The sequence below is a fragment of the Plecotus auritus genome (genome assembly GCF_963455305.1).
Source record: "Plecotus auritus genome assembly, chromosome: 3".
NCBI classification, from domain to species: domain Eukaryota; kingdom Metazoa; phylum Chordata; class Mammalia; order Chiroptera; family Vespertilionidae; genus Plecotus; species Plecotus auritus.
The window spans coordinates 126282558-126309197 of NC_137772.1; the positions used below are offsets into that span (position 1 = coordinate 126282558).

The 26640-nt window shown below is 38.5% G+C and overlaps 1 protein-coding gene across 2 annotated transcripts in view; it reads left to right on the top strand.

The window, feature by feature from the left end:
• Window positions 1–26640, top strand: part of USP12 (ubiquitin specific peptidase 12) — a 156131-nt gene that overhangs the window by 81007 nt on the left and 48484 nt on the right. The window contains exons 3-6 of one of the 2 annotated variants that reach the window (XM_080662502.1): window positions 5620–5833; window positions 11994–12223; window positions 17366–17442; window positions 17553–17636. In XM_080662502.1, the coding sequence (XP_080518628.1) occupies window positions 5620–5833; window positions 11994–12223; window positions 17366–17442; window positions 17553–17636 (605 nt within the window). Of the gene's footprint in view, window positions 1–5619; window positions 5834–8196; window positions 8262–11993; window positions 12224–17365; window positions 17443–17552; window positions 17637–26640 lie in introns of those variants that run through there. The other variant, XM_080662503.1, reaches the window with a different exon arrangement.

Sequence of the window (26640 nt, forward strand, 5' to 3'; positions counted from 1 at the left end):
AGAGGATAGGAGAGAAAGAAGAAGAGAAAATAAGAAACGAGTGCAAAAATGAAATTGGGAAAAGGAAAAAAAAAAAGTAAGAGAGAAAAGAAAGAGAATAAGAAAGAAGAGGGGAACAAAATATATATATATGGGGAGAAACCTCCAATAGAACAGCAATTAATCCCAAAAATGCCAGCAACAAATACCTGGAGATGAATGCAAACTACAAACAACAACTAATATCAAGTGAGGTGAAGAAAAACAGAAGCAAAAAACAAAGAAAATCAAAAGAAACAAAGAAAAAAGAATAAGGAAAACAATCTCACAAACAAGGATAAAAATTGATATAATCAACAATCAAGCAAACAACAACAAAAGGACAGAGAGAAAAAAAGTTTTTGGATAGTGAAGAAAGAAGAGAGATGTGTGTATGGACTTGGAGCAGGGGATTGGAAATTAGATATATAAGTAGGGTGAAATTTTAACGGGGTAAAAAGAAGGAATAGGGAAAATCTAAAACAGGAATAGCGTAAGAGAAACAGGACAACAAAAGGGGAAAAGTTAGGAAGAGAATGATGGCATAAAGGTAAAGTTGAGATAGAGTAAAATGGTGCTAAAGGAAAGATGAAAATAGAATGTAGAACACTAATCCCAAAGTAAAATAAAGAGAAAATAAAATGACACCTTTTTTTTTTAAAAAAAAGGTAAAATAGTAGTAGTAATAATACTGGTTGAAAATAAAAATTTAATAATTGAAAAGGTAAAATCAAGTGAGGACAAAAGAAAAAAATTAGTTTCTTAAGTAAAAGATGAAAAAAAATGTGCAGTAGTGAAGATCATTCACTGCCTCTACTGTTCTGTTTGGCACACCTGTTTCCTAGTTCGGACAGTATCGAAGTTCCCTGTGTTCCACTGCTCCTCAGTGTTGTAAGCCAGTCCTGATTTTTAAGCAGGCAGTGCATCTTAATTTCTTGTATTCCTTTATTTGTGTTTACATAGGAGTCAATTTGTGATTCAACCCCTGGGTGGCAGTGTTTCTGGATTGACCTCCAGGTCTATAGGTCCTCTCTAGCTAGTGTTTAGATACTGTTTTCCCTGTGGCACTTAATACCGGTTTGGGGGAATGAGTTGCCCCAGAGCTGGTTCTCTGATGGTTATTTTCTTCTCTGATCCCCAGGTTCCAGAAAAACAACTTTCCCCTGCAGTCTTTTAGGGTGTCCTCAATTGGGTGATCCTGTGTATTGGGCTTAGTAATCAGAAGCAAAGATTTAAAGAGGAAAAAGGAAAAAGAAAACAAACAACAAAAAGAAGAGAGCCAGCATAAGTGTGCGAACTCCGGGGCTGCGCGCAAGTCTGTGCAGTCTTTTTTTCCCCTTTGGGTCTAAGCAGCCGGCACACTTTTAAAATTTTTAGGCTGTCCTTTTGCGTCAGATCAAAATGGTTTTCTTTTTAGAGTTCCCTTCTGTTAGCAGCTCTGCGGACCCCCTTCCACATTCATGGATCACGCCAGCCCCAAGGGCCGCGGATTTTTCTAGGGGCAGACTTGCCCAGTTCTCCAGCTCCCGCATGTGCGTTTCTCTCTCCTGCTGGGACCAGAGACCTCACCTTATCCCAGGCGAAATCTGACCTTTCCGTGGTGGAGTGTAGAGCTCCTCTGAATCCATGTACTTGCGCCAATTGGGGACCGGTGTTCTTGGGTTCGCAGCCGTTTGGTGGGTGCCATATTTATCGATTCCCCGGGCTCTTCAGGCGTACGATAACATCCACTTTCCCCTTAAAGATGGCGCGGTCTCTGTGTCCGAGCCAGTCACTCCGGGAGGGAACCCAGCAGCAGTGGGGGCTGCCCGGTCAGGGGAGCCCCATCCAGCAGTCCCCCACAGTCTGCTGGAGTATAGCTGTCCCTCAACCCACCAAGATACACTCTCTGTGCGGCCACACACAAACTCCCTTTGTTTTCTCACTCACACACTACCTTGTAGTCTGCCTTCCCGTCGGCAGCCATCTTTTTTCAACCTAAATTAATCTTTACAATTATAGATTCTACTGCAGGTGTCCTTAGCCCCTGAATAAGCTTTATTGAAGTATATTCCTAGTTATATTTATAAACAATAATAGTAATGCAGCATCATCACACACTTCTTTTTAAAAAAATATATTTTATTGATTGTTTACAGAGAGGAAGGGAGAAGGATAGAGAGTTAGAAACATTGATGAGAGAGAAACATCGATCAGCTGCCTCCTGCACACCCCCCTCTGGGGATGTGCCCACAACCAAGGTACATGCCCTTGACCAGAATCGAACCTGGGACCCTCCAGGCCGCAAGCTGACAGTCTATCCCAGCCTTGGGCAAACTATGGCCCGCAGGCCGGATCCGGCTGTTCTATCCGGTTCTCTTGCTCTCCCCTCCGCTCCTTTACTTTGAATTTATATTAGTTCACACAAACACTCCATCCATGCTTTTGTTCCGGCCCTCCGGTCCAGTTTAAGAACCCATTGTGGCCCTCGAGTCAAAAAGTTTGCCCACCCCTGGTCTATCCACTGAACCAAATTGGTCAGGGCATCACACACTTCTTTTAGCATTTCTCTAGAAAGCCTTTAAAGCACCTGCCCAGTAAATAAAAAAGCTGTGGTACATTTATACCATCGAATACTATGCAGCAATGAAAAAGAAGGATCTCTTACCCTTTGAGACAGCATGGAGGTACCTGGAGAGTATTATGCTAAGCAAAATAAGCCAGTTGGAGAAAGAGAAGTATCACATGATCTCACTCATATGTAGAAACTAATGAACAAAATAAACTAATGAACAAAATAGATCCAGATACATAGAAGCATAGAATAGACTGACGAATCTCAGAGGGAAGGTGAGGGTGGGGGTGGTTGGGTGGTAACCGAAGAACTTATATGAGTATATGCATAACCTATGGACACAGACAATAGTGTGGTGAAGGCCTAGGGAGGGGGAAAGGGTGAGGAAGAGGGGGTCAATGGGGTGGGACGAAGAAAGGGAACATCTGTAATACTTTAAACAATAAAGATAACTTTTTAAAAAAAGCATCTGCCTTTATGAAATCAGCTCTTGGGGCTCTGATTAGCATTATGAATGGAGAAGTCATATATGTCTAGGAATCTCAGGTCCCTATTCCTGTTTTTGTGGTATTGTTTAACTTGTTCCTCTGTTCCTGAATGTCTTATAAATTGGTAATTCCATCTATACACTTGACAAAAGTTTAGTGGTTGTGTTTTTTTGTTTTTTTAAAAATATATCATTGATTTTTTACAGAGAGGAAAGGAGAGGGATTGAGAGCTAGAATCATCGATGAGAGAGAAACATCGATCAGCTGCCTCCTGCACACCCCCCACTGGGGATGTGCCCGCAACCAAAGTACATGCCTTTGACCGGAATCGAACCTGGGACCCTTCAGTCCGCAGGCCGACACTCTATCCACTGAGCCAAACCGGTCATGGCTAGTGGTTGTGTTTTGTAAGACAAGAATACTTTATAGGAAATGCTCTATATTACTTCACGAGAATAAAAGTTTATTGTTCATTTTTAATGATGCTGGAATGCATTGGGGGTTCAGGTCTGAGCCCTCCATTTTAAAGTTTCATATCAATCTTTAACCTAATGTTTTTAGTATCTATTGATAATTTTTGCCTAATCATTATTTACAACCGTTTCTTCTGAACTTATTAGCTGAAATTATCTCTGAACAAGAATTTACTTTTTCAACTATTTAGTGCCCCCTGAAATAAGATTCTTATAAGAAAGGCAAGATAAAACTTGCTTTCTTATTATATGTTAGTTTACATCCTCCACTGGAGACTAATGACAGAGTTTTTAAAATGTTATTATTAATTCATAGATTTTTATGTAGTTGATGTGCTCTTTATTTGTTGTGGTAATTCTTCTTGAAGCTACTTGGCTTTTATATCCACACTAAAATATTCTCTAGGCTAATCTTACACATTCTTCATTTCCTGTCCCAGACCTTGCATAACCCTATCTGCAAGGTGTTTTAGTTCCTTTCTGTGGGAAAAGGCTTTTTAGAGGCCACAGTGTGGGTACAGGGAAAGCTTATTGCTGCTAGGCCTTTTCGGTGGGCAGACCTTGAACAAACACACATTCTCTCTCTCAGATTTACCAAAAGGCACCATCTTACACTGATATTTCTAATTCCAATGTAAGTATATAGGGCTTTTACTCTGTGACTTGTATTATCCTTTTTCTCTTTACATTAAAAATTTTGGTTCCTAAGGATATTAACATAATCCCTTGCTTGCTTTGTCCTACAATATATCTTACTAGTTTTAAAATAATATCAGTGGATTAGTTCTGACAGTATGACTACTGAATGCTGTTTTATATTTGTTCTTTATTCTTAGACTGTATTTCTATGGTATGTATAGTAAAAATTCTGTTTTAAAGTTGTTTGAAGTAATTCTTTTTTTTAAATCTTCACCTGAGGATTTTTTATTTATTTTTTTTAGAGAGAGTGGAAGGGAAGGGGAGAGACAGAGAGAGAAACATTGATGTGAGAGAGACACATCAATTGATTGCCCTCCTGCATGTGGCCCAACCAGGGATTGAGCCTACAACGGAGTTATGTGCCCTTGACTGGAATAGAACCCGGGACCCTTCAGTATGCGAGCTGACCCTCTATCCCCTGAACTAAATTGGCTAGGGCTTTACCTAGCCTTTTAAAATTAATATATATGTAATCTCACCCCATGGCAGTACTGTAGGAATTGTCATCATTCCTTTTTTACAGTATCAAAGTACTCCCCAAACCCTCATTCATTGATTTTTTTAGATAATTCATTTACTTTACGAGCCGGTGTCTGTTAGTGGGAAGGGAAAAAGAAGGCAATAGATGCTTATTAAGCTCTGTGCCATTTTCTCTGTAGGTAGTATAGTTTTTCCTAAAGAGGAGAAAATTGAAATTCAGTAAGGTGTAGTGACATACTCCATATCACATGGCCAATAAAAGACAGAGCCATACATAGTTCAGGATATAACTTGGGTTAAACTTCATTTCTTTCTGATAGAGGAAGAATAAGTCATCTAGCATTTCAGTGGTTGTAAGGCTCATATTGAAGATTTTTAATGTAATATTTTAAAGGGTCTTGTTTTTTCTAGCTTTTTTGTTTGCTTGTTTGTTTGTTTGTTTTTGGGTGGCCCTTAAGAATCTGATTAAAAAATACACACCTCACTTTTGTGTTTTTTAAATAATTTTGAAAGTTTTATTTTTAAATATACAATATATAAAATGCTTAGCATACAACCAATACTATTAATAAAAAGGGAATTTTAAAATTACCCACAATCCGAAACCCTTCCTAATCTTGCTATTTGAACTATATAGTTCTTTAAACCAGTTTTCAGAAAGGCCAGATTTATTGCATATATTTTCCTTCAATTTTAATCTGAGATGGATGCCTAGAGCATCTGTTTATTGTTAATATGGCTGGTTTGCAGTAAGAATAACTATTTCTATTTTTAGATACCTTTTAATATGTGAGGATCAAAAATCCCCTATCTATCTCTTTCTCTTCTCTCAACTATATACATGGAAATTCTTTCTCTTAAAAATGTGTTGTCCTAAATTTAACCAAAAATTTTTTTTCTATTCTAGTTTGGGAATACCTGCTACTGCAATTCAGTTCTTCAAGCACTTTATTTTTGTCGTCCATTTCGGGAAAAAGTTCTAGCATACAAGAGTCAACCTAGGAAGAAGGAGAACCTTCTTACGTGCTTAGCAGATCTGTTCCATAGCATAGCCACCCAGAAGAAAAAGGTTGGAGTAATACCTCCCAAGAAGTTCATAACAAGATTACGGAAAGAAAATGGTAATCCTTTTACTTGAGAAGTTCTCATGTCTCTCCTGATTAGGGCACTAATCTTAGCTATCAAGACCTAAATGGCCTCCCAAAAGCCCTATTTCCAAATAGTATCACACTGAGGTTTAGGGTTTCAATATATGAATTTAATGGGGACTCAGTGTATGAAGTCCATAACATGATCTGTAAGTGTACAATGATTTTAAAAATTTTAGATTGACCCAGAGTTCAAATTACTCAGTGTTGTGAAAGTACTGTGTGGTTAAATACCATAGCTTTATATGTTTGCTTCTCAAAGCTGGTATAAAAAACAGTGTTTATTATGTTTTAATTGTTAAGTATTTTCTGAATTTTTTGTGTGTAGGCAGAGTGAATTGATGCACGATAGACTTCTTAAATACCTTGTTGAATGAGACTAATTCTAGATTAAATATTTCAGATCCATCTCATAAGTTTTGTTTCATGTTTCTGTACTTTAGAAACAATATTTAATAGAAAAGCATTTTTATTATTTTGATGCTGGTGGTATTTTTAAGTATGTTTTGAAATATATTTTTGGCTTTTGAATTTTTCCTGGAAAAATATGTAGAGAAGAGCATACGAATCAAAGATTTCATAGGTTATCCATTGCATAACTTCCTTCTGAGATTTTATTTGCTGGTTTGTTTTAAATCTCTGCAAAAATATGTTGCCCATTTCAGTATTTCCACTAACTTTCACTGTTTCTCTGTTCTTCTTAAATGTTTCCTTCCATGTATGTTATAAACTTAAGTTTTATATTCTCAGTAGATACTAGCTTCATATTTTTAAACTACTATTGCCTTACATAACCATTTTTATATCCTTTGGAAAGATTCTGTTTTAATTTTAGTAATTAATTTTTGTTTTTTTAAATTTTGTGTCACCAGTCAAAACATAAGAGGACTGTGGCACAGTGCTCCTAAGTGCAATATGATCAGACGTGCTCCATACCTCTTATCTTTGATAATGTGAAACTGGCTGAATATTTGAATTATTATATATTTAGTTCCTACTGTGTACCAGGCACTATGCAGAACTAGGGACATAGAAATAAAACAAAGCCTCTTGCCTTGAGGGAGCTGACATTCTAGTGGGTAAGTCAAACAATCAACAGTTATGTAGTATAATGTGTCATAGCTGTGCTGAAAAATAAACCAGGGAAAGGGGATGGAGAATGAGGGAGTTGATAAGTGGCATTAGATTAGAGCTTTGAAGTGAGAAACAAGTTATTAGAAGGTCTGAGGCAAAATTGTCTTAAGCAGATAGAACAGAAACTGCAATTGCCCTAAGTGCTGAAAGGACATCAAGAGAATTAATGTAGCTAGTGTGGAGTAAGATGAAGATAAAGTTAGAGAACGGCAGGCCCTAGACCTTGGGTTTTATTTTGAAAGCTATGGGAAGCCATAGAGGGTTGTGGGCAGATGGGCAGGTGATATGTTCTGATCTTTGTTAGGGAAAGAGCCCCCTGGCTGCTAGGTGGCCACTCTGTGGGAATGGGTAGGCTGGGCAACATGAGAAAAAGCAGGGAGACCAGCCAGGGGACTGTTGCAGTGATCTAGGTAAGAAATGATACCATCTGTTTAAAATTAGTAACTTCCTCCAGGCTTTCTATTATTTTGGAAGAATTAAACCACAGGTTGGTGATCTAATTATGTTAGCTAGAGTTGACTCAACTGGAGAGAGTGGAATCATTTACGGTGGCCTTGAGCATCAGATCAGATGGCATCTACAGCTGTGCTCTGACACTGAATCTTGACATTGTACATAGTTCATATTGTTGTTTTGGGCCATATTTAGTCTTCTCAGGTCGTTTTTAGCTGTTTCAATCCCTGTTCTTGTTAGTTTGTTCATTCATTCAAAAACTGTCAAGTCTATCTGCTATGTGGCAGGCACTGTTCTAAGTGCTGGGGATACAGCTGTAAATGAGATAGAAAGGGTCCTGGTCTCAAGGATCCTGTGTATATATATAATAATGTCAGGTGCTGTGGAGAGATACAAATATAAATTTATATATATATTCATTTATTTTTAGGTGTTGGTCTTCCTCAAATGAGGAAATATTAGTTGTTTACAAATAATGCTTACTAAACATATTTGAGTAAATAATTTCCCATATTCGTTTCAGTTTTTTTTCTTCAAAAGAGCATGAAAGACATTTTGTGTCATGAAAGCTATTGCTATTTCTGAATTATAAAGAAAACACAACTTACTTATAAGCAGTGACTTTGTTTTCTTTTTTTTGGCATTAATGTTGCAGCTATATCAGGACTATAAATGCTTATACATTTTATATACATTTATTTAATAATGAAATTGTCTGTCTCTCCCACTAGACTGTCAGTTCCATGATGGAGAGAACCCATTTGTTTTTGCTCACCATTGTATTCCCAGCACATAATCCAGTTCCTGGCACATAGTAGGTGCTTACTAAATATTTGTTGAATGAGTGTATGAATGAATGAATGAATGAATGTGTTTGTTTAATTTTCCAAAGCAAGTTTGAAATTCATCTTTCCCATTATGCTACTTATCACAGGAGAAAGAAAACCATGATTTAAAAAATGAAATATAATGTAGTTTACAGGACTGTTCTGAGGCCATTTAGTTGATGTTTGGTGTTAATGAAGTGCTGGTTGAGGCTTTTAAAATTGTAGTGGCTGTTCTCAGATAGTGCAAGATCCTGGCATATTCAGTATACTATATTTATAGAAAATACACTATATAGTATTTTAAATATTTCAACAAAACACTTAAAGAGTATTTTCTGGTTTACTTTGCATCTCATTCCTGGCTCTTTCAAGTCAGTCAGGGTATTTCGGTGAAAATGAAGTCATTGTTCTCTGTTAAAAGAACATTCAGTAAAAGATGTTTCAACTTTTTAAAAAGCAAAAACATTTTCACAGTTTTGCTTTAAAAAGAACTAATTATTTTGAAAAACATGCGTATATGTTAAAGTATATTTTTTATTGACCGTAGTGAATTATTCGGCTCTCACCTTAACTAGGCAGTGTTTATAAAATCTTCTTACTGGTCATCTCCCATAACTTTCCTTTTTTAGATCTCTCTCTGACTTTTCCAATTTGTTTCCACTTTTCTTAATTCCCTTAGTCAACTCTAGCATACTTTCCTTCCAGACCTTATATATATTTTTTAATCCTGAGGGTATGTTTTTATTGATTTTTGTTCTTTTAGAGAGAAGTAGGAAGGGGCGGGGGAAGAGAGAGAGAGAGAGAGAGAGAGAGAGAGAGAGAGAGAGATTAGAAACATTGATGGTTACCTCCACTGCAACCTTTTGGTGTAAGGGACAACTGTTCCAACCAACTGAGCTACCAGGCCAGGGCCTTTCAGTCCTTATCTTTTTTGTTTGTTTGTTTTGTTAATCCTCACCTGAGGATTTTTCCATTGATTTTTAGAGAGAGTAGAAGGAAGGGAGGAGGAGGGAGGAAGGAAAAGAGAGAGAGAGAGAAACACACAGAGAGAGAAAAACATCAACGTGAGAGAGACACATCAATTGGTTGCCTCCTGCATGCATCTTGACCTGGGCCAGGGATCAAACCAATAACTCAGGTATGTGGTTTTGACCAGGAATCAAACCCGAGATCCTTCGGTGTGCAGGCCACTGCTCTAACCACTGAGCACACCAACCAGGGCTCAGTACTTTTTCTAATGGGCCTTCTGAGGTGGGTTGTTATGTATCTGTGACCTGGGGTGGAGAGTGAGAGAAATGAAAGCTTTTGATTTTTAAGGGGTTCACGTGCAGGTAAGGAAGCTGTGTAAACACTGAAAGCAGCAAGGTTGGTGCAGGAGTCAGGCTGGACAGAGAAATCATGAGTCAGGCCATCCGTGGGTGAGTAAGGGGAGGTTGGCAGATGACTGCAGAGATAAGAGGGAGAAGGTAGTATGGCCAGATCTTTAGAGCTTTTTTGATTGAGAATGAGTTTTTACATGCAAGTGAGAGTGTGGTTGTTTAAAAGTGGCAGCAGGGAGCTAGAAAATGCAAAAGGTTGAAGAGATAGGCAGTTTTGAACAGAAAGTGGTTTTTAGAAGGAACAACATAAAGGGTTAGGAAAGAAGAAAGTCCCTAGGCTGAGGAAGGAAGTAAGGACAGAGGGAATGAGAGGAGTAGGGAACAGGAGACTGGGGTGAAGTTGTATTTCAGGGATGGAAAATTATTCTAGTAAGAGGCAAGGTTAAAGGCAATTGACTTCTGTTGTTTTAACTTTGGCTTAGACTGATCCAATGGCAGAACCACCTGAGGGTTGCAAGCAGGGCTTGGCTTGGTCTCAGAGAGTTGGGGTGGCCAGGAGGTTTTGCAGAGGTGCAAGCTGTCTCGGTGTCAGGGGTAGTGCAGTGACTTCTGTGAGCAGGGGTGGGGAATAGTGTCATAGTGCATTCGATTTACTGTCCTTTGTGGGCAAAAACCAGTGGACACATGGCATACCAAATTAAAGATCCGTTAGATGTTTAGTCCGTGTAAACTAAAGCAGTAACTTGTAAAACTTAAAAATAACTTAGAGAGTTTAAGGATGATCAAACCCCTCAGGACAAATTTATAGCAGAGAAATGAAGTGTGCCTTCAATTTCATTCTTAATATTACTGTATTTGATTTGCAATCCAACAGAAAGGTAAGGTTAAGTAAATTGCCTATGACATGTGATGATTAGAGGTGGACCCATAATATGAATCCAGTCTTGCATATTAAACATGATATTTGGTCTTTTTGACACCAAAATTAAACTCTTACTTTATTTTCTTTTCATATAACTCCCCGAGAAATATTTTCACTTGTGCCCATTTTATTTTTTCAGTAGCCTTTCAAAGGAAGATGATATTCCATTTTACAGATAGGAAAATCATGTTTCTTAACCTTTTGAATTTTGTTTCTGTAAGTTGTTGATTTGAAGTCCTTTGCCCATTTTGCATTTTCTTTTGTATAAGCTCTTTATATGTAGAGAATATTAATAATTTTCAGGTTTTACTGTTTATTTTTAACTTTTAAATGATTCCTAATGCATAGAACTTAATTTTATGCAGTCATATCTGTAGCTCTTCTAAAATGTGATTTTTGGTATTCGTTTCATCTTAGACTTTTCCCTGAATTTTCTTCTGAATTTGTATTCTTTCATTTAAAAAATGTAGTCTTTCTGGAATTTATTAAATGTGCATAGAAGATCTGAAGGTGAAATTTCCTAACTAGGTAATTTCTCAATGCATAGTGTTGACTAAGCTGCAGGTGCTCTCAGTGCAAGGCTCACACTGTAAACTTTGTGTGCAGCTTGGTGGAGTTCAACTGCCTGGTATGAATATTGGCTCTGCCATTTCCTGGCAGTGTTGAGTTTATCCTCTCTGATCCCATTTCCCTATTTGTAAAATAATGTCAGTAACAATATCACAGGATTCTTAAGATCAAATGAGATTCCACCTCTAAAGTTCTTATTCTTCAATTTTAGGATTGTATAATGTCAAGGACAGGATAGAACACTTATTGTTAGCAACTATCAGTATTTCTATTATAATTATTCATTCGTATTACTGCAGGGAATATTTCCTGGAGTTATGACATCTCACATTTGGAAGAGTCTTTGGAGATTATCTAGATTAAATAGATAATTCTTGATATCATTATTTCTTAAACCTCAGTAAACATCAGAGTCACCTGGAAGAAGAGTGTTGGGAAGTCAAGGTTGCAGGCCTCACCTCTGACTGACTTACTAAATCCAAATCTCTGGGTTTTAATTTTGACATGATTTCCGTGTGATTTTTATGCATTTGGCTTGACAGCGGCAAGAGGTTGTCCACCTTCTTAAAAACGTGCCATGTTGTAATATTTGTGGAATAATAGATGAGCTAATAAAAAGCAATTGTTTCTTGTCTTCCCAGTACATTATGTTAAATGTATGAGGATAGGTTTTGCCCTTTCCTCATGGATCAGTTAGTATTTTTTTTTAAAGATTCTCATTCATCTTAACTCCATTTCTCCAAAATCAGTCATGATTTTCAGATGTGAAAGATATTTATTTCTTGTAAATTACTAACACTACCAAACATTTTTACTTAGTTCTGATGGAATACTATTCTTTTTTAAAGTTAGCTTTTTAATGAAGTTATTAATTCTGAAATAATTCTCTAATATATTTCTATTTTTAGAGCTTTTTGACAACTACATGCAGCAAGATGCTCATGAGTTTTTAAATTACCTACTAAATACAATTGCTGATATATTACAAGAAGAAAGAAAGCAGGAAAAACAAAATGGCCGTCTCCCGAATGGTAACATTGACAGTGAGAACAACAACAGCACACCAGACCCAACATGGGTTCATGAGATTTTTCAGGGAACATTAACTAATGAAACCAGATGTCTTACTTGTGAAACTGTAAGTATATTGTAACAGTTTGTATAGAAAAACATTTAATTCATTATCGTAAAAGTTCTTTGAGGATAAGTATGAGAGATAAACTTGGAAGCTGTAATTCTTAGGTGTAGGATAAATGTTAAAGATGGACTTGTTAGGTGAAAAGAATCTCTCGACATGGAAGCATGGAATGAAGTGTGGAATCTTGGAGGGAAGGTAGAGGAGGGTGGGTGGGTGGGAGATAATCAACCAAGGACCTTGTATGCATACGTATATGCATGGCCCATGGACACAGACAATGGGGTGGTGAAGGCCTGGGGGTGGCGGGGTGGGGTTGGGGGGGCAGGCTGGAGGGAGTCAAGGTGGGAAAAGGGGGACGTATGTAATACTTTCAACAATAAAGAATTATTTTTAAAAAGGAAAAAAAAAAGAATCTGTATACATTTTCATAATACTGCTTTTGTGAACACCTGCGGTGACAGAAAAATACTGCAGTGAGCTGTTTGATTTTGTTTCATTTCAGAAGGCCATAGACCCTTGACTAGAAATCATGTATTAGTTCAGCTCATAAGAAACTTACAGGTCAGGGAGGTATATTATTATTTTTCCTCTTTTACAGTTATATTTATTGTTTAAGGTTGGAATAAAGACTAAAGCATACTGTCTTAAAGAAGGAAAAATACCCACTTGCCAAGGCCCCAGTGGCTGATGTGGAGCATCTTTTCATGTGCTTATTTGCCATCTGTATATCTTCTGTGGTGAGGTGTCTGCACACCTATTTTTCCTATTTTTAAAATAGGGTTGTTTTCATGTTGTTGAGTTTTAAGAGTTCTTTGTATATTTTGGATACCACTTCTTTATTAGATACTAGAGGCCCGGTGCACAAATCGGGCCTAAACGGGCAGTCGGACATCCCTCTCACAATCCAGGACTGCTGGCTCCCAACTGCTGCCTGCCTGCCTTCCTGATTGCCCCTAACCACTTCTGCCTGCCAGCCTGATCACCCCTAACCACTCCCCTGCCAGCCTGATTGATGCCTAACTGCTCCCCTGCCAGCCTGTTTGCCCATAACTGCCCTCCCCTGCAGGCCTGGTCACCCCTAACTGTCCTCCCCTGCAGGCCTGGTCCCCCCCCAACTGCTCTCCCCTGCAGGCCGGGTTGCCCCCAACTTCCCTCCTCTGCCGGCCTAGTCAACCCTAACTGCCCTCCCTTGCTGGCCATCTTGTGTCCACATGGGGGCAGCCATCTTGTGTGTTGGAGTGATGGTCAATTTGCATATTACTCTTTTATTAGATAGGATGTCTTTTGCAAATGTTTTCTCCCAGTCTGCGGTCTAGCTTCTCATTCTCTTAACAATGTCTTTGGCAGATCAGAAGTTTTTAATATTTCAGTTTTAAGATTTTTATATTAGTAAAGTCCAGTTTTTTTTTCCTTCATGGAAATACTGTTGGTGTTCTTGAAATGCTTTTGGTGTTGTATCTAACAGGTTTTTACCAAACTCAAGGTCATCTAGATTTTCTCCTATGTTAATCTTTTAGGAGTTTCATAGTTTACATTTTATAATTTGTGAAAGGTGTAAGATCGATGTCTAGATATTTTTCCTTTGCATGTAGATGTCAAGTTGTTCTAACACCATTTGTTTGAAGAAAAAAAAATCATAACCCACACCAATGAGTGATCTATTGAGTGTTTATGGATTAATTTTTTTTTTTTTATATTTTATTGATATTTCACAGAGAGGAAGGGAGAGGGATAGAGAGCCAGAAACATCGATGAGAGAGAAACATCGATCAGCTGCCTCCTGCACACCTCCCACTGGGGATGTGCCCGCAACCAAGGCACATGCCCTTGACCGGAATCGAACCCGGGACCCTTCAGTCCGCAGGCTGACGCTCTATCCACTGAGCCAAACCGGTTTCGGCTGGATTAATTTTTTAAACTATAAACTTGGCATTTGCAGAATGATCATTGTCAATACTGTGACTTTAATTAATGGAGAACATAATAGTAATAAATAAATAAAATTTCCTTTTCTTTTTTTTAAAATATATTTTATTGATTTTATACAGAGAGGAAGGGAGAGGGATAGAGAGTTAGAAACATCAATGAGAGAGAAACATCGATCAGCTGCCTCCTGCACGCCCCCTACTGGGGATGTGCCCGCAACCAAGCTCTTGACCGGAATCGAACCTGGGACCCTTCAGTCCGCAGGCCAACGCTCTATCCACTGAGCCAAACCGGTTAGGCAAAATTTCCTTTTCTAAATAAATTTGTATTGGTGAGCCGCTTTCAAGTTAAAGAGGTATGACTGAATGCTTAAATACTGGTACATTAACAGCCTACGAAGATGTTTTTGAGTTAGAGTAAGGGTATCTTTGGTTGTGTTCTCTGTTCATTGCTGCAACCATCAGTTAATTGCAGTAATGGCTTTGAGTGGTCATTGTTTGATGTTGGGGATTCAATTCAATACTCATTTTTATTCAATCTAATCAAATTCAGTTTTTTACTGAATTAATTGGGGTGACATTGGTTAATAAAATTATATAGTTTCAGGTGTATGATTCTATAATACATCATCTGTATGTTGTATTGTGTATTTACCACCCTAAGTCAAGTCTCCTTCCATCATCTTTATGCCCTCTTTATCCTCTTCTGCCTGCCTCCTCCCCCTTTCCTTCTCAACTTCAATTATTTTAACATGAGTTTTTTGATGTATCTTATAAAGAAATTTTTTTTATTGTAACTGAATTCTAAGCTTCAGGAAACATTGACAGATTATTTGAGCAGTATTTCATTTGGAATAGTAGTTGTAAATTAGAGAATTTGGCAGTTGCTTGATGTTTAGTATAATAGAATTTGGTCTGTGTTAGAAGATATATATAACTCAACCTTCTTCATTGAGATAGAAAAGAATTGAATTTGTTTAGTATGTTGAGCAATGAAGTAATAGGTGAGACTGGCAAGGTAGATTTGAGAATCTATGTGGAGGCCTTTGGGATGCTCTGCTAAGGACTTTGAAGTTTATTTTGTAGACTGGGAATATTGGGATATGCGGAGAAAGTTATATCAGCCATCCTTATTAGTGCTCAAATATTTATTCTTTTGATTTGTAATGTGTAGATAGTAATCTGTCTACCCATTCTTCACTAGGGACCTCCTGTGGTTTATAATATGTATTTGAAGATAGTCTTCCATGAATGAAGGGAATTGAATGAAGGGAATTGAGAATATTTGCTCATAATCTAAAATGTAATTTTGCAGATTCAGGAGATGTTCATTAATACCAAACTTCATTTAGTTTTGTACAAATATTTAAATACCAACTATGCCAGGTAAAAGATGGGTAGAGGTTGTGGGAAGAAGAATAAGACATGATTTCTGGTCTCAGGATGCTCATAGGGTATTGATGTCCGCTCAACAACTAGTCAGGCAGTTCCAGTACAGTGTGTATGGTTTAGGGAACTATACACAAGATGCCATGGAGCCAGAGAATAGCAGACCTAATCCAGGTAGGAGTGGGAAGCATTTGGGAAGGTTTGGATGGGTGAAGGTAGTGCTTGTATGGCAGATTTTAGTGATGCAGTTTTTACTCTCCTAGTTGGTAGGAGGCTGGTTTCTGTAACAACACCCCCTTCTGGTATTCTTCTCTGTTTTGTGATGCTTCTTTCTTGCTCTCATTACTTGGCTTTTCTTCTTTCATTTATCCTTTTCAGGTAAGTATCCTCCAGAGTTTCGTTTTGGACTGCCTCTCACTCTGTATTGGGAGGGTTATGTTCCATTTCATTACCACCTGTGCTAACAATTTCCCAGTTAGACTTGTTCACTTAGTTTTAGACCTGTATCTCCCACATGCCGGGTCTGACCTCACATTGGGACATAGTAGCCCAACAATAACCAGACATGTTTACAAACACTTAAAAGTTAAGTACTGCCCCACTTAGCAATCACCTGGCACCAACACAATTAATTGTGAACACAAACATAAGTATCTCAGATATATCCAGATGATCCGGAGCATCCTTACGTCAAATTTTTTATGTTACCATAAAAATGAAAATTTAAGATGAAGACCCCTGAGGCAGTGTCTGAGAACCACAAACCTCATTTTGAGAAACACTATACTCCTTCATCTTTATTTCTCTTTGGGCCTGTCTGATTTGATACAAAGTTGATCTGATATACAGCCCTGCCTTATCTGGCTTTAGCCTGCCTCTCCCATACTATCTCTTAGCACCCTACCCACTTGCCTACGACACCAGGCTAATTATTTTTTAAAACACATCATATTCTCTTTCCTCTGTTATTTGTCTTTCTCCCCCTCCTTCCCCCACTTCTTTTTCAACGAATCTTTCAAGACCCAGATAAGTTAGCTTGCACTGCATACACATAGTCCTGTTTACTCATATTTGCACAAGTATCTAATATATATAGTTATATAATGTCACAAGCTAATGACTGTGAGCTTATAACGATGCAGTTGAAACAGAAAAGCATTTATTGGATTGGGTGTATAGTCATTGTGGGTGAGAAACACAGGGGAACTGAGTCAGGCTTTTCTCCTATTGTATGGTCATCTTGGACATGAAGTCACTGAAGGAGAAAATAGCAAGGAAAATTGATGTCCAAAGTTCTGCTTTAATCCAATTCAAATGAATAAGTAATAATCATTTTTATAAGGTGATTTGCCCATAAGTCAAACAGAATTTTATATTAGATTTTTTTTTTTTTTGAGAAATAAAAGGTCATAGATGAAGATTGGGATTTGGCATTTTGGGCTAAATTATTTTCTTAAATGATAAAACAATACAGGTATCATGTCCTTTGCCAAGCATTCTCATTCATTCTTGGCCTGCTTATGTTTTTAAGAATTGGTGCATATGGTACAGTTTGTTTCATGCTTTACAGTAACACCAAGACTTTGGAAAATAATGGCATTTCATACATACTAGCCTTTGCCAGTAAGAGAATCAGTCACAGGTAATGGGAGTTATTTATTCAGTGTTCTTTTGAATAATCCAAATCAAGTCCTTTTCTTTTGAACTTGGGGAAAAAGGTTTCTTCATATACATACTACTAATATTAGAATGCATTTAATTATATCATTTTGGAACAGTGGTTTACTGATATTTGAAAAAAATCAAAGATAATTTCCTATTTTTATAGATAAGCAGCAAAGATGAAGATTTTTTAGACCTTTCTGTTGATGTGGAACAAAATACATCAATTACTCACTGTTTAAGGTAAGAGTAGTTATTCATCATGAATTTTAATGAATATATTTAGAGTATTTCTAAATGAATACATGATTTTCTGGTATAGACAAAATAAATTTATTTTGAATTTTACACAGGGGTTTTAGCAACACAGAAACTCTATGCAGTGAATATAAATACTACTGTGAAGAATGTCGCAGCAAACAGGAAGCACACAAACGGTAATTTCATGTTTTTGGAATTCTTCAGTGATTGTTTGCAGTAGATGTTGTAGATGGGCTTTTCTAGCTGAAAGTCATCTATGAAAATTTACACTGAATAAAAATTCTTAATTTTATCACCAACATTTAAGACTTACTAAGTAATTTACTAGATAAACGATAATCAACTCTAACCTCAGTGATTTTTCTGCACTTAATGATTGCTTAATAATCATGAGCCAGTACAGTTAAAGTATTTGGCTTGGAAGCTTTCTTGATTATGTAAACTTTTTTCTTGGTGAGGTCTAGTTTCTGCAGTTCCTACACAGGATTTTGTACCTTCTCATAGTACATCATTCTAAAGATGGGGGTGGGTACCAAGGAATGGTACCCACATCATCATCCTTGTTATTTTACTCTGTATTTTTAAACAATCTCAGACTCAGAAAAGTTGCAAGAAGAGTGGCAAGAATGCTTTTATACCCTAAACCATTTGAAACTAAGGTACTGGTGTGATGTCATGATCCTGGACATTTTAGTAGTTGTTTCCTACCAGTAGGGAAATTTTCCAATGTACCTTATCCATCCAAGTCAGGAAAAGTAACGCTGACATGTAACTGTTACTGTAGATCTGACTTTAGTATCACCAGATGTCCCAATAATGCCCTTTTAGAAAAGAGGATCCAGTCTAGAATCACACATTGCATTTAGTATTCATGTCCCTTTAGTCTTTCACATTCGGAACGTTCCTTAGTCTTTTCTTGACTTTAATAATCTTGGCACTTTTCAAAATTGCGGATTAGTAATTACATAGAAAGTCCCTCTTTGGGTTCATTTTATGTTTTCTAAAATTTGGTTTAGGTTATGTATTTGGGGTGGGGAATCTTACAGAAGTGATGCTGTGTTCTTCTTATTGTATCCTGTTGAGTAGCACATGGTTTTGATTTGTCTTGTGTTGGGTTTCCCCAAGACCATTCCTGGATTTGGTAGTTGCTAGAAAGACTCAGAATAACAATCATGTTCACAGCTAAGATTTATTACAGGGGAAGGTGACAAAGCACATTTATCAAGAAAAGCTAGGCAAGCTCCCAAGAGTTTTGTTCTAGAAGAGTCACACTGAAGACACACTTAACCACTCCAGTGTTCTGCATAAACCATATTGTTTGTCTGAACAATTTCACATTGAGACACCCTTCTCATTTAGGGAATGGTGGGAGTACTCTCTAAATCAAGCATGTCAAACTCACAGCCCACGGGCTGCATGTGGCCCACAATGAATATTTTTGCAGCCCAGCCAGTATAATGGCATGTAAGAAACATTTTAATAAAAATGTCATCACTTAATTTTTATAATATCCTGTTATACATAATTATTAATAACGAACTACAACGTTCGCTAATGACTGATTACTATAATTGTGTTGCATTCAATTCTCCTTACGGGCGCAGGAGCACCATTTCTCTCCAATAATGCTAGCAGCAAATATTTTAGCAGCCGATTGCCACGTCATTAGTCTTGTACTGACGTGTTTGGTGTGCGCAGCAGGAAATATTTCGCTTTCGGAGAACAAGAAAAATAGGTTTATTTGCATTATGCTTATTAATTTGTGCAGTTATTCAGTATCTGGTAAGTTAATGTTCAAGAAAAAAATTAATTCTTATTAAAATGTTCTATTATTTTATGTTAACTATTACTCATTTATTTCAGCCCTTTGTATTCAGCATGTCTCTATCAAAAGAAACCTATGTTTCTATGAAAATTGAAGCTTTTGTTTTTTTGCGGCCCACATTAACTTAAACCTTGTTTATTTGGCCCATGTTAGCCTTTGAGTTTGACATGCTTGCTCTAAATCCAAGTTCCCAGTAGTTTACAGTGGACCATCTTTGCATGCAGATCTTTCTTCCGAGGATTGTGTGAGGGCTGATGTATTAACTGTTTTCTTCGCACTCCCATTACTGATGCTGTTGTCTTTGAACACTTGATTATGTTGATGTCTCCCAGAATTCTCCACTCTAATCTATGCTTTTTCCCATTTGTAATTAATATTTTGTATGAAGGTATTTTGAAATTCTAAATATCCCCATTTCTCATTAAACTTAATTTTTTTATTTTTGTTTTTTTGAAATCAGCATGAACTCAAAAGATTCCTATTTTTTTCCAGTGGGTTATGATCCATTGCCATATTGTTTGTCTGAACAATTTTTATTTCTTTTCATGTTCAGATTATCCCTGATTTGGCTAGTAAGAGTTCCTACAAGCTGACTCCTGTGTCTTTCTTTGTTGTTGTAATTTTGTCCCTCTCACATATATATACATGCACAATTCTCTCTCTATAGATGTGTTGCTTACTCTGTGGGGGCTTCTCTGTGCCCCCACCTGCACAGATGTCTATCTTTTATGGGCCTACTAATGGTTAAACTGAAATGTTCATTAAGGGAAGGAAAAGAACTTAGATTTTTAAATGATTATATTTTTGGTTTTTTTGAACACAGACTTAATTTATTGGTAAGGAAAGTGCTTTGGTAATGGACACAGGTAATCAAAACAGACTACTCAGTATTCCCTTCAGATGTTTGGAGTACCTCAAATAAGTTTGACTAGTCACTAGTGGCATGGGTGCTGATGTATTAGATTAATCTTGAAAATGTAGAAAGTGCCTAAGACTTTTGGTTAAGGAAGGTAGAGTCAGCTAAAAGGAATACAACTCAAACTTTATTGATTAAATGGAGGAAAGCCCATCTGTGAGCATAAGCTGGTCTTCATATAGCATGACACGTAACCATACATGAGTGAGTAATTAGGAATTATCTACAGCATCAAGCTGTTTGTTTTGAAGATGTGTACATGAGATTTTCTACATTATTTAATATTAATCTTTTATTAAATTACATGGGGAATATATTGTCTTTGTACAGAAATTAGAAATATAGCTAAGTATAAATCACAAGAATTATTATACATGAAAACACTTTGCATTTTTGTATAAATCGTAGATATTTTAAGTGCATATGTATGTACACACGTAATTTTTGAAATGGAATCAAACTTTATATACAGTTTTGTTACTTTTTTCACTTACTGAATTACAACCATGTCAATGAAAACATCAGTCTTAAGAGGTGCTGTATAGTATTTTTTGTATGGTCATACCTGTCTACCAGTCGGCTAAATCTAACAATTTAGATTGTTTCCATTTTTTCACTGCTTTGGTACTTTGATGCACATATTTTATATGTATACTCACCACCTCATATTTTCAGACAGATTTTAAAGTATTTCTTGTATTGTAGGATAAATTATGTGTAAGTACGTGGAAAGGCACCAATACAAAAATTATGTATTTTCCACTAGGATGGAGTATCATCTCTTCCTTGCCGTGTGATATTGGAGAAATCTTTTTGGGTCTGAGTTGGATTAGTTGATTTCTAAGATCCCTATCATCTCTAAAACTGTAGTTTCTGGTCTCAGGATAAGATTGTATTGAATATACAGATCATAGCTCTTATTAAAGAAACAAAAATCAATTTGACTTAAAAAATGTTTCCATTTGGGTGAAGGACAAAAACCACATCATTAGTGGAGCCAGAAAAGCATTTGACAAAATTCAACACCCTTTCATGAGAAAAACACTTAAGAAACTAGGAACAGAAGGAACATACCTCAACATAATGAAAGCCATATATGAAAAGCCTACAACCAACATCATACTCAACAGTCAAAAACTAAAAGTTTTTCCACCAAGATCAGGAACAAGACAAAGATGCCTGCTCTTGTCACTTTTATTCAGCACAGTATTGGAAGTCCTAGCCAGAGCAGTTAGGCAAGAAAAAAAAAAGAAAGAAAAAAAGCTTCCAAATCTGAAAAGTAAAAATAAAATTATCTCTGTTCACAGATGGCATGAGCTTACATATATATAAATCACTAAATATTTTTATATGTTTTTTAAAAAATTGATTTTAGAGAGAGAAAGGAGAGAGATAGAAACATCAATGATGAGAGGGAATAATCAATCAGCTGCCTCCTGCAAGCCCTCTTCTGGGAGTGGAGCCTGCAACCCCTGGCTTGTGCCCTGACTGGGAATTGAACTGTGACAGCCTGGTTTATGCTCAGCCACTGAGCCACACCATCCAGGCTGGGATTATTTTCTTGATTTCCTTTTCAGATTTTTCTTTTAACAAATATATTTTTTTCTTTGATTTTTTTTTTTTTTTAAAGAAAGAGAGAGAGAGGAAGGGAGAGAGAGAGAAACATCAACGATGAGAAAGAATTATCAATTGGCTGCCTCCTGCATGCCCCCTACTGGGGATCAAGCCATGGGCATGTGCCCTGACCAGGAATCAAACCTGTAACCTTTTGGTGCATGGATCAACACTCAGCCACTGAGCCACACCGGCCAGGTCTCAGTTTTTTTGTTGTTAACGTATAAAAACTGATTTTTGTTCATTGATTTTGTATCCTGTATCTTTGCTGAATTTGTTTTACTAGTTTTAACAAGGTTTTGTTAGATGTTGGGTGTTTCTATCTCTCCCACTCCCTTCTTCTCTGAAATAAAAAAAAAAAAAATCCCATTTACAAATCATCAAAAAACACTTAGGGATAAATTTATTTATTTATTTTATTTTTATTTATTTATTTATTTATTTTAATAAATCTTTATTCAGATTATTACAATTGTTTCTCCTTTTTCCCCCCATAACTCCCCTCCACCCAGTTCCCACCCCACCTTCTGCCCTTACCTCCGCCCACTGTCCTCATCCATAGGTGTATGATTTTTGTCCAGTCTCTTCATGAACCACCCCATACCACTTTCCCCTGAGAATTATCAGTCCACTCCCTTTCTATGCCCCTGATTCTATTATATTCACCAGATTATTCTGTTCCTCGGGTTTTTAATTCACTTGATTTTTAGGTTCACTTGTTGATAGATATGTATTTGTTGTTCATAATTTTTATCTTTACTTTTTTCTTCTTCCTCTTCTTTAAGAATACCTTTCAGCATTTCATATAATACTGATTTGGTGGTGATGAACTCCTTTAGCTTTTTCTTATCTGTGAAGCTCTTTATCTGCCCTTCAATTCTGAATGATAGCTTTGCTGGGTAGAGTAATCTTGGTTGTAGGTTCTTGCTATTCATCACATTGAAAATTTCTTGCCACTCCCATCTGGCCTGCATAGTTTCTGTTGAGAAATCAGCTGACAGTCGTATGGGTGCTCCCTTGTAGGTAACTAACTGTTTTTCTCTTGCTGCTTTTAATATTCTCTCTTTGTCTTTTGCTCTTGGCATTTTAATTATGATGTGTCTTGGTGTGGTCCTCTTTGGATTCCTTTTGTTTGGGGTTCTGTGTGCTTCCTGGACTTGTAAGTCTATTTCTTTCACCAGGTGGGGGAAGTTTTCAGTCATTATTTCTTCAATTAGGTTTTCAGTATCTTGCTCTCTCTCTTCTTCTGGCACCCCCATAATTCTGATGTTGGTACGCTTGAAGTTGTCCCAGAGTCTTCTTACACTATCTTCAACTTTTTGGATTTTTTTTTTTTTGCTTTTTGCTTTTTTGGTTGAGTGTTTTTTGCTTCTTTGTATTTCAATTCTTTGAGTTGATTCTTGTGTTCCTCTAGTCTGTTTTTGGGTCTCTGTATAATATTTTTTATTTCAGTCAGTGTATGTTTAATTTCTAGTTGGTCCTTTTTCATATCTTCGAGGGTCTCGTTATATTTATCGGCCTTTTCTAGGATATTCTTGAAAAGCCTTATAACCATGGTTTTGAATTCTATATCCAGTCTTTTGTTTTCCTCCATTTCTTTCGTTTGTGATCTGTTTCTTTGACGCCGCATTTTCATTGCTTCCCTGAGTTGGTAGGGTAAATTTATGTGCTAGGTTTCCTATATGGCCCAATGGGTCGGCCTCCCCAGTTAACCTGAGGTGGACACTCTTGGTGCACCCCTTTGTGGGCTGTGTGTACAGCCTTGTTGTAGTTAAGTCTTGATTGTTGTTGGTATCACTGGGAGGAATTGACCTCCAGGCCAGTTGGCTGTAAGGATCAGCTGCGTCTATGCTGGGAGAAGTTCGGTGCTGGAGACAGCCTTATAGGATTAGACTTGCCAAATTGCAATAGCCTCTGTGCTCAGCTTGGATGGGGTGGAGTCTCAGGGTGGAGCAGACAGTCTTGGCTTCCCGGCAGCCTTGCCCTTGCGCGCACGCGCAGACCTCTGCCTTCCCTGGCTCCCGAGTCTCCGCCCGAGAGTCCAGACTCTCCCCACAAGAGCGTGGGTCTCCTGGGGCTCGCCTGGAACCGGGATTCAGTGCAGTCAGAACTGGGGCCCAGTGCAGTCAGGAGCCTCTGACTCCCTTCCACTAGGGAAAGCCTGTGGCAACCTCCGCAGCCTTTGGGCGCACAGGCACGCGCGTGCCTTCAGACTTCTGCCTTCCCGGCTCCCGAGTCTCCGCCCAAGAGTCTGGATTCCCCCCATCAGAGCGTGGGTCCCCAGGGGCTCGCCTGGAACTGGGGTCCAGTGCAGTCTGAACTGGGGCTCAGTGCAGTCAGGAGCCTCTGACTCCCTTCCACTAGGGAAAGCCTGTGGCAACCTCCGCAGCCTTTGTGCGCACTGGCACCCACGCGCCTTCTGACTTCTGCCTTCCCGGCTCCCGAGTCTCCGCCCAAGAGTCTGGATTCCCCCCACAAGAGCGTGGGTCCCCAGGGGCTCGCCTGGAACTGGGGTCCAGTGCAGTCAAAACTGGGGCTCAGTGCAGTCAGGAGCCTCTGACTCCCTTCCACTAGGGAAAGCCTGTGGCAACCTCCGCAGCCTTTGTGCGCACTGGCACGCACGCGCCTTCAGACTTCTGCCTTCCCGGCTCCCGAGTCTCCGCCCAAGAGTCTGGATTCCCCCCACAAGAGCGTGGGTCCCCAGGGGCTCGCCTGGAACTGGGGTCCAGTGCAGTCAGAACGGGGGCTCAGTGCAGTCAGGAGCCTCTGACTCCCTTCCACTAGGCAAAGCCTGTGGCAACCTCCACAGCCTTTGTGCGCACTGGCATGCGCGCCTTCAGACTTCTGCCTTCCCCAGCTCCCGAGTCTCCGCCCGAGAGTCCAGACTCCCCCCACGAGTGCGTGGGTCCCCAGGGGCTCGCCCGGATCTGGGGTTCAGTGCAGTCAGAACTGGGGTTCAGTGCGGTCGGGGTCTTCCTTCCCCCTTCCGCCAGAGAAAGTCAGCCAGGCTCTCAGCCGCCCTTCCTCTCTGCGCGCACAAAGACCCTTTGCCGTACCTCCAATTCTCTGTGAGCTTTTCTCTTTCCTTCTAGTTGTAGAATTTTCACTCAGCCAGCTTTCCTGTGGTTCTGGATGGTGTCCGTTCTGTCTTTTAGTTGTAGTTTTGAAATTGTTGTGCGAGGCAGCAGTTTAGGTGTTTACCTATGTCGCCATCTTGGTTTCTCTCTCCACTTAGGGATAAATTTAAACAAAGAAGTGAATGACTTGTGAAAACTGTGAAATATTGCTGAAAGAATTAAAGTATATATATATATATATATATATGAATGAAAAGGTATCCTCTGTTCATGAATTAGAAGACAATATTATTAAAATGGCCATACTGCCCAAAGCAATCTATAGATTCAATGCAATACCTATCAAAATCTCGCCCTAGCCAGTTTGCCTTAGTGGATAGAGCGTCGGCCTGTGGAGTGAGGGTCCCGGGTTCAATTCTGGCCAAGGGCACATGCCTGGTTTGCGGGCTCAATCCCCAGTAGGGGGCATGCAGGAGGCAACTGATCAGTGATTCTCTCTGATGTTTCTGTCTCTCATTCTCCCTTCCTCTCTGAAATCAATAAAGAAATATATATAGCCCTAACCGGTTTGGCTCAGTGGATAGAGCGTCGGCCTGTGGACTCAAGGGTCCCAGGTTCGATTCCGGTCAAGGGCATGTACCTTGGTTGCGGGCACATCCACAGTAGGGGGTGTATAGGAGGCAGCTGATCGATATTTCCCTCTCATTGATGTTTCTAACTCTCTATCCCTCTCCCTTCCTCTCTCTGTAAAAAAAATCAATAAAATATATTTTAAAAAAAATCTCATTGGCATTTTTTAAAAAATAGAAAAAAAACATTCAAAATTCATATGGGGAATTTTAAAGGACTCGGAATAACTAAACAATTTTGAGAAAGGAAAACAAAACTGGAGGCCTCATACCTCCTGATTTTTAAAATACATGTTACCAAGCTACAGTAATCAAAACAGTATGGTACTGCCCTGCTCAGTGTGGGTCAATGCTTGAGGCATCGGCCTGAGCACTGAAGGGTCTCGGGTTGAATTCCCAGTCAAGGGCACGTACCTAAGTTGCAGGTTCGGTCCCTGGCCCTGGTCAGGGAGCGTGTGGGAGGCAACCATTCGATGCGTCTCTCACATCAATGTCTGTCCCCCCCTCCCCCTTTTCCTCCTCTCCCCTCCTTCCCTCCTTCACTCTCTCCCTCCCCTCTTCTCCCTTCCACTCTCAAAAAAAAAAAAAAGAAAAAAAAAAAGGGAAAAATATCCTTGGGTAAGGATCAACAACAACAAAATAGTGTGGTACTAGCATAAAGATATGTAGACCAGTGGAACAGAATAAAGAGCCCAGAAATAAACCCTCACTTTATTGTCAAATGATCTTCAACAAGCGTGCCAAGGCTACACAATAGGGAAAGGATAGTCTCTTCAACAAATGGTGCTGGGAAAACTGGATATCTGCATGCAAAAAAATGAAGTTGGATCCTTACACTATAGCATATACAAAAATTAAGACTAAATGGATTTAACACCTAAATGTAAGACTTAAAACTATAAAAATTATAGAAACAAAAATAGGGAGAAAGCTTCATGACATTGAATGTGACATTTTCTTGAATATGACGTCAATAGCATAAGCAACAAAGCAAAAATAGACAAATGAGACTACATCAAACTGAAAAACTTGTGCACAGCAAAGGAAGCAATTAGAGTGAAAAGTGATGAATGGGAGAAAATATTTGCAGAGTATTCACAGAATGGGAGGAAACATTTA